Below are 8394 nucleotides of genomic sequence, written 5' to 3' on the forward strand. Positions count from 1 at the left end.
TAGCCGTAAAAACTTAAATTTCTGAAATTAAATTCAAATTTGATCAAATCTGACCTACTTAAACAATCAAAATCAACAATCTAACCTAATATTTAACCTATTAGCTCTTCCCGTGTTCACATTCTGAACTTTTTTGTTTTTGCCAAGTCCGAACAGTCTGAACATTAATATCATAGAGAAGAGCCCTCCGCACAGAAAAAGAGGTGCCCTTTCTTAAAAAAAAAAAGATATCATGAAATTGATTTCATACTCCAAAGTGCTTAGCATATCTAGTCAACTCCAATCCACTTCTTGAGTACCAACATAAACTCAAAGACTTTCTCTGGATCAGGTAGCGACTTAGAAACACTCTCATTCTCCATGCATTTCTTTCCCCAACTGACTAATTTGGGACACACTTCTTCGATACTAAACTTCCCAACTTTCTCGTACGAGTAAAACCGACTGTAAAATGGAATCAAAGCCACGTCTACAAGCCCCATTCTCTGACCACCAAAGTAAGGCTTCTCTCCGAGCTCGCTTTCTAATACCTTCAAGATACCAATGAAGTCTTTCTTCGCTTTCTCTAGTTCTTCACCTTTACTCATACAGATTTTCTTCCCACCATCATAAACCTGCAAACAATTTATAGATTTTGATTGGACGTTAAAGTCATGGACGCAGTGAGAAAAAGAAGAAGAGAGCAAACAAATACATGGTTTTTAGAAGAATCTATACCTTTTTGTCGATGTAGTCAGCCCAAAACCTTGCTAAAGCTCTTTGATAAGGATCAGCAGGCAAGAGTGAAGATTTTTGGTTCCAAACTTTGTCGACGTATTCCACGATATTAAGGGATTCAGTGATAGGTTTTCCATTATGGATCAGAACAGGAATTTTCTTGTGAATTGGATTCATTTTCAGAAGTAACGGACTTTTTTCTCTGAGATATTCTTCAGTTAGAAAATGATAATGAGGATGAATGCTTCCACACCTAATGTGTATGGAGAGCTTGTTTATTTATAACAAGGTGTTCTTCTCAACACAGTTACAAAGTTTATTAAGAAACATATAAAATAGGGATAGCTTTGCAACCCGTTATTATAGGCTATGAATATTAGAATGATACTAAGTCATAGTCATGGTTGTTGAGACTTGTTCGGAGAGTCATCAGGATGACTCTTAACATCCCCCCTCAAGTTGAACTGTAGCTGGCGAAGTTTCAACTTGGCACGGAGTATATGAAACCTGGGTGATGGAAGACCTTTAGTGAAGATGTCAGCGACCTGATCTCTTGAACTGATGAACCTGACTTTGAGTAGATTTTCCGCTACCCGCTCCCGAACAAAATGGTAGTCAATTCGATATGTTTAGTACGTGCATGGAAGACCGGATTAGAGGTTAAATATGTTGCCCCTAAATTATCACACCAAAGGATAGGTGGTGAGAACTGCACACCCAGCTCCTGAAGTAAAGATTGGATCCATATTATTTCCGAAGTGGCAATAGCAATGCCACGGTATTCCGCTTCAGTGCTGGACTTTGATACCGTTTTTTGCTTCCTTGCACTCCATGAAATTAAGTTGCCCCCAAAGTACACACAGAATCCACTCGTAGATCGTCTGTCATCCAGGCTCCCAACCCAATCCGCATCAGTGTAGACCTGCAACGAAAAATCCTTCGACGGACTGATATGCAAACCATAATCAATTGTATTTTTGAGATATCGAATAATCCTTTTTACGAGATCCCAATGCTCGTCATAAGGGTCATGCATAAATTGACACACCTTATTGACATCAACAGAGATGTCTGGTCTTGTTAAATGCAGATATTGAAGTGCACCAACAACACTTCGATACAATGTGGAATCATGAAATCTAGTAGAACCTTGCCTCTGGATTTTAGCATTGACTGCCAAAGGAGTGTTCACCGGTTTTACTCCATCCAGCTTTGTTTTGCGCAGAAGGTCCGTTATATATTTACGCTGAGTAAGAATTAATTCATTCCCCTTTCTAAGCACTTCTATCCCCAAAAAGAAAGACAAATCACCCAAATCCTTAAGAGCAAACATAGCAGCAAGATCCTCAAACAACTTGGAAATCTGAGCAGTACTTGAACCAGTTACAATAATATCATCGACGTACACCAGAACATATAAAGTGTTATTATGAGAATGACGAATAAAAAGTGAACTATCAGAAATAGAACCCTTGAACCCCAACTGAACTAAGTAATTACTTAGCTTAGAGAACCATGCCCTCGGTGCCTGCTTGAGCCCATAGAGGGATTTGTGCAGTTTGCACACATGGTTAGGATATGATTCATCCACATAACCTTGAGGCTGCTGCATATATACATCTTCCTTCAAGTCGCCATGCAGAAATGCATTTTCCATATCCAACTGCTTGATATCCCAGTTGCGCATCACAGCAATAGACAGCACAAGCCGAATAGTACAAGGTTTAACCACCGGCGAGAATGTTTCACCATAGTCAATTCCCTGCTGTTGTGTATAACCCTTGGCAACCAAACGAGATTTATGCTTGTTAATAGTACAGTCTGGATTTTGCTTTACCCTATACACCCACTTTGAACCCACAACATTCATGCCTTTTTCGTATTTAACAAGAGAGTACGTACCATTTTGAATCAATGCATTTATCTGGATATCCATCGCACTTCTCCACTCTGGAATTTTTCTTGCAGTTGAAAAACATGTTGGTTCCATAAAGTCTTCATCAGCCAAGGGGTGTTTAGAAGATGCTAGGCACAGTTTCTGGATGGGCTTATGTATACCAGACTTTGCCCGCGTCACCATTGGATGTCTGGCATTATCAGACTGCAAGTCTGCATGAGCAGTAGAAGCTGAGGCTTGTAATGAAGACTCAACTATTGAGTTATTGTTTGTCGGAGATCCCACTTGTGAAATAGACCCCGCAGTATCTGATGTACCACCAAAAGACGCTACTGGTGATGGAGCACTTATATTCTCATTTGCTTGTAGATTACCATACTGCTCTGAAACAACACTTTGATGCACAGGAATACAACAGTTGTGAAAAGGGTGCTTAAAGAAAACACTAGTGCTGGAGTTTTCCATACCTGGATTTGGCTCCGGAGAATGTTGCTTGAGAGGTAAGAATGGAAAGTAGTTTTCCACAAAACGAACATGCCTAGAAATATAAATCCTGTTTGATTCTCTGTGTAAACACATGTACCCTTTATGGGCATTGCTGTAACCAATAAAGACACAAGAAAGGGATCTCGGTTCAAGTTTATGGCTGTTATATTGCCTCAAGCATGGATACGCTAAGCAGCCAAACACTTTTAAGAAGGAATAATCAGGAAGCCTGTTGAACAACAATTCTAATGGAGTTTTTGTATCTAAAGTAGATTTAGGAAGTCTGTTAATAAGATAACAGGCAGTGACAAAAGCATCCGCCCAGAAAGAAGTAGGAATATGTGCATGGAAGAGTAGAGCTAAACCAGATTCAGTCACATGTCTAATATGTCTCTCTGTTAAGCCGTTTTGGGGTGAAGTATGTGGACAATAGAAACGATGCTGGATACCCGAATCATTGAGATAGGAAGTGAATTTCTTATATTCAAGTGCATTATCAAATTGAAAGACTTTAATGGTGTAATCAGTAAGGTTTTCAATTTGTTTACGAAATAGAATGAAAGTTTGCAGAGCATCAGAACGTTGAACAAGAGGAAATACCCAGGTATAATGAGAAAACACATCCATAAATAATATATAGTACCGATATCCAGTTCTTGATAAAGAGGGAGAGACCCAAATATCTGACACAATTAAACCTAATGGCTTAGTGTAAACAGTACTACTAGGAACAAAAGGTAACTTCTTGCTTTTGCTCACATGGCAAGAATGACAGAAGTCAAAAGACTTATTTTTTATTGGAAGGGAATACTGACGACAAATTTTAGACACAGTGCTCAGCATGGGATGACCTAAACGCTGGTGCCATATAGGTAGAGTAGATGAAGTCAATGCCTGCGGTTTTATTGCTTTCTCCAGCAGTTTAAATCCGTCGAAAACATACAGTCCATTCTTAGTGAAGCCTCTCAACAGCAGCGTTCCCGTGCACATGTCCTTTACAACAAAAAAAATTTGGGTGAAATTCAAAGTAGACATCATTGTCTTTACAGATTTGAGAGACTGATAACAAATTAGTTCGAATTTTAGGAACATGATATATATTATTCAACTTAAAAGTTCTTGAATTAACTGTAAAAGAGGCATTACCGACATTAGAGATATCCAGTGCATTACCATTCCCCACATGAACTTGTTCAGTGCCATTGTACTCATGTGGAATGGATAAATTTCGCATATCAGCCGTTAAATGGTGAGTAGCGCCTGTATCCGTCACCCATTGTTGTTCTGCATGCTCACCAGGTAAAGCAATATAGGCTGCAGGAGTGCGTTTGGTTTGGCTGGATGGTTTCTCATAACGAAACCAACATTTGTCTCCAAGATGTCCCTTTTTCTTACAGATTTGACACTTTTCTATGAATTGAGGATTCCTTTGATATTGCTGTTGGGGAAAGTTTGGTTGATTGTTGTTGAACTGAGGTCTATATTGGGTATTAAATTTTCTTGAATCTCCTCTGGATCCAGATGCAGAGTTAGTTACAGCCACATTTGCAACTGGAGTTTGTAACAGGGATAGTTGTTGTTCTTGACGCATGTCAAAGGTGACAAGATGAGAATAGAAAGTGTCTATATCCATATTTTCAACCGTACTTAAAGCGGTGACAATTGTATCATAGCTTTGGTTAAGACCATTACTGATAGCCTGCTTCTTCTCATTCGTTGTAACAGCACAACCCGATTCTGCCAGTTGAGCAAATAGAGATTTAGCATCATTTAAATATGATTTTAGTGATTTGTTACCTTTCGACATGTTGTGTAGTTGCTTCTTCAGATTCATCTGATGATGAAATGTTTTTGGTGCGTATTCAGACTCGAGTTTGTCCCATACTTCTTTTGCAGTTGCAAGATGGGCTACATTGCTTAGAACCTCTGGTGTTAATGTGGAATTCAGCCATCCCACAATTAAAGAATCCTGATGTTCATATGCTGTGAACTCTGGATTTACAGCTTCACTGTTAGGTAAAGTTCTAGCAGGAACTGGTTTTGTTCCATCCACAAATCCATTAAGATCATACCCTTTTAGAATAGGTTTGAATTGAGCCTTCCATAGGATGTGGTTGGTTTCTGTGTGCTTCAAAGTGACAAGGTGATGAATCTGCACCTGTCGAAGAGTATTTGTGGTTTCTGCCATAATTGGTTTTTGTTAGGGTTCTAATGATATGTATATTTTTTTTTTTTGATATGTTGCGGAAAATGGCTTGGATCAAGGCTGATACCAAGTTAAAAAATGATAATGAGGATGAATGCTTCCACACCTAATGTGTATGGAGAGCTTGTTTATTTATAACAAGGTGTTCTGCTCAACACAGTTACAAAGTTTGTTAAGAAACATATAAAATAGGGATAGCTTTGCAACCCGTTATTATAGGCTATGAATATTAGAGTGATACTAAGTCATAGTCATGGTTGTTGAGACTTGTTCGGAGAGTCATCAGGATGACTCTTAACATCTTCCTTGTATTCATATTTAACTTCTTTTTCTGCCAAGGCAATTCTGACCCTTATCCCAAATGGACTTGGCCAAAAATCCAATAGAACTATTTCATCACTCATCATCGATTCACTGTGTTTCTGTAAAAGCTCAAATACACAACGAATTACGGAAGACAATACAAGGGATGAATGAAAGAATCTAGTTTCTGCGATGCAGTTGAATGACGTGCTTATAGTTTTTTAATCGAGTGAGTCCATGTTCTTCGTCAACCTTTGTCTTATCGTAGTAGTATAATATTGATTTTCTTGGGGATAATCACTTGATCATGTCGGTAAGTGTAAACAATATGTGCGTCATTGCATTCATCATATTATTACGAGGTTGAATTCGATCGGGTCAAGGAAATCATTTGGTTTTCTATCCGGGGAAAGCCTCAGTTTGCCTTTTAAAAGCTGACACTTCCAACCTGGCGCCTAGCTTTAAATTACCATTGCAGCATCTATGAACAACAGCTCGCTGAATGCACCTTTAAATTTTAGATACTACCACCCTTTCTTCAGGCCAAGGACTTTCGGAGCAAACCAATGGCACCGCTGGTCAGCGTAAGAACGAATGAGCCTTGGAAATTGACAGTGACGCATTTATGGGAAATCAGTCTGGATGTAACCTAACTACCGAGCATGACATGAAACTCGTACTACTTGTACATAACCTTTCTCACAATGCACTCTCACTCTCCTTCTCCCTGTACCAATGTCCATAGATGCAAGGAATCCAGCAACGCCTTACATCTCAAACCATTAGAACAAGGGGCTATGGACTCCTTCCCAGTGACTAGTGTGGTTGAAAAATGCCCACTACGGGAAGAGTCACTCTCCCAAAAACTCAATTCTCCTTCGACCTCTACTTCAGTCGAATACTCAGCTAATACATAATCGCACAAAGAAAACACAACTGACACAAATCTTCTAGCTTTGAAAAACCCACATTCACCTCGTCTCTCATTTTTAAAGAAATAAGTACTGCAGTTGGCCAGAAAATATTAAGAATCAACGAGAGCTGAGACATAATCTGGATGGAGCCTTGTCACCATACAAGATGTTCTCAAATCCAAGCTGCTTTGTCACATGGTGTTTCTCTGCCCTCCGTACACCTGTATATCTTTCTAAGTTTACGACCTTGCTGATTTACTTGAGCAAATGCATCAAAATAACAAACACCCTGACGCTAAGAAATAGAGCCAAGTCTCAACTCCTAAACCTATCATGTGTCTCCAGCATACATGTCAACAAAGTCGCACATTAATATTTATGGTATATGGCTGAATTTTCTTATGATATAACATTGTGAATTTGCCTAATACAAACACACAAATGGGCATGAGTTTCTCAGGTTTAAACCAGACAACCCAGCCTATTCTCATACAATACAACAATGTTGAGTACTACTCAGACAGTAATGTTAAGGCTTACGCTTTCACTGCAGTAATATACTCAAAAAATTGCTATGAGTAACTGTTAAAAGGATTTATTAACAAATTTAAAACATTTAGCATTGGATTCTACCTCTTCTATCAATTAGGTAAATTATGTAACCAACTTCATTCTTAGAAACCAAATGCTGAAATTCAGTACTCTTTAAATAAAACACATTCTACATCATCTTAAGCATGCCGCATAAGTGAGACAATAACAGTAACGATACTTAATCTGAAACCCTAATCAACAATTCCATACCTCTGCTTAAGTTTCAAAACGAATTGATAAATCTTTTGTGATTCGGGAAGTGATTCAGAGACACTATCTTTCTCCATACATTTCTTTGCCCATTCCATCAATTTAGGACAAATTTCTTCCATACTAAACTTGCCACAAGTTTCATAAGAGTAAAACCAACTGTAGTAAGGAACAAAAGCCACATCTAAAAACCCCATTTTGTCACCTCCATAGTAAATCTTATCTCCAAGCTCTCCTTCTAATACCTTCAAACAGTCAATGAAATCATTCTTAGCTTTCTCATGTTCTTCTTCTTTAGTCATCCATAACTTCCTCCCAATTTCAAATACCTGCATTTCGTAAACCCTAATTTTAAAAACTGTAATTGATTCGTAAATTATGCGAGGAAATTAAAATTAGATCTAACCTTTTTGTCGACATAATCAGCCCAAACCCTCTCTGAAGCTCTTTCATATGGATCATTAGGTAAAAGTGGAGATTTATCTTTCCAAACTTCATCAATGTATTGAACGATCAGTAAGGATTCAGAAATGGGTTTTTCATTATGAATCAAAACAGGGATTTTTTTATGAAGTGGGTTCATTTTGAGAAGAAGAGGACTTTTTTCTCTAAGATTTTCTTCTTTGTAATCATAGTGGAGACCCTTTTCTTTCAAGGCAATTCTCACCCTCATTCCAAATGGACTTGGCCATGTATCTAATAGTACTAGTTTATCTGCCATTACTGTTAATCAGTTTGAACTCAAAAGGGGTTTGCTCTTGATTTTTTTATCTTTGGAGAGAGGAAGGGAAATAGGTTGTGTCTGACTCTGAATTAGGAAAAGGGATTCCCCCAACTCCCTAAAAACAACTGCGACTCCACTATAGTGGTTCCGACTTTCTCTTTAATAGAACCAGTATACAAATTAAGAAGGATTATATGCAAAAGTAGATCTCGTCTGGACCCTCACTTTCATTTGTAGGTCATTTTTTTTATTTCTTGCAAAACTAGGCAAGTTAAACGGATTCCATCCACTTTAACCATCTCGGTCAATTTATCGTGTTGACTTGTCAATATCTCGCCAAAAT

At 38.3% G+C, this 8394-nt stretch overlaps 2 protein-coding genes across 5 annotated transcripts; both read right to left on the reverse strand.

The window, feature by feature from the left end:
• Nucleotides 1–269: 269 nt before the first annotated feature.
• LOC113287337 (probable glutathione S-transferase parC) lies at nucleotides 270–5713 on the reverse strand. 4 transcript variants are annotated; one of them, XM_026536061.1, is made up of 4 exons: nucleotides 5606–5713; nucleotides 1647–1654; nucleotides 718–919; nucleotides 270–614 (listed from the first exon to the last, which is right to left on the reverse strand). In XM_026536061.1, the coding sequence occupies exons 1-4, from the start codon at nucleotides 5711–5713 to the stop codon at nucleotides 270–272; spliced, it is 663 nt and encodes a 220-aa protein (XP_026391846.1). The 4 variants fall into 4 exon arrangements, with proteins under 4 accessions (XP_026391846.1, XP_026391844.1, XP_026391845.1 ...); XM_026536059.1 differs by lacking the exon at nucleotides 1647–1654 and having other exon boundaries at nucleotides 718–926; nucleotides 5605–5713; XM_026536060.1 differs by lacking the exon at nucleotides 1647–1654 and having other exon boundaries at nucleotides 718–917; nucleotides 5599–5713.
• A 1363-nt stretch (nucleotides 5714–7076) lies between these two features.
• Nucleotides 7077–8190, reverse strand: LOC113287336 (probable glutathione S-transferase). The gene is made up of 2 exons (XM_026536057.1): nucleotides 7734–8190; nucleotides 7077–7656 (listed from the first exon to the last, which is right to left on the reverse strand). Exons 1-2 carry the CDS (start codon nucleotides 8046–8048, stop codon nucleotides 7309–7311), a joined length of 663 nt encoding a protein of 220 aa, XP_026391842.1. The 5' UTR covers nucleotides 8049–8190; the 3' UTR covers nucleotides 7077–7308.
• Nucleotides 8191–8394: the final 204 nt, after the last annotated feature.

Source organism: Papaver somniferum, chromosome 6, assembly GCF_003573695.1.
Source record: "Papaver somniferum cultivar HN1 chromosome 6, ASM357369v1, whole genome shotgun sequence".
In the NCBI taxonomy this organism is placed as follows: Eukaryota; Viridiplantae; Streptophyta; class Magnoliopsida; order Ranunculales; family Papaveraceae; genus Papaver; species Papaver somniferum.

What these genes read in the sequence shown, in the direction of transcription:
- LOC113287337 (XM_026536058.1), bottom strand. Translation starts at nt 5,713, where the DNA reads ATGATGAGTGATGAAATAGTTCTATTGGATTTTTGGCCAAGTCCATTT. An exon ending in ATACAAGGAAGATGTTAAGA is followed by an intron (nt 930 to 5,598) that starts GTCATCCTGATG and finishes TTCTAACTGAAG; the next exon opens with AATATCTCAGAGAAAAAAGT. An exon ending in CTGACTACATCGACAAAAAG is followed by an intron (nt 615 to 717) that starts GTATAGATTCTT and finishes AATTGTTTGCAG; the next exon opens with GTTTATGATGGTGGGAAGAA.
- LOC113287336 (XM_026536057.1), bottom strand. Translation starts at nt 8,048, where the DNA reads ATGGCAGATAAACTAGTACTATTAGATACATGGCCAAGTCCATTTGGA. An exon ending in CTGATTATGTCGACAAAAAG is followed by an intron (nt 7,657 to 7,733) that starts GTTAGATCTAAT and finishes TACGAAATGCAG; the next exon opens with GTATTTGAAATTGGGAGGAA.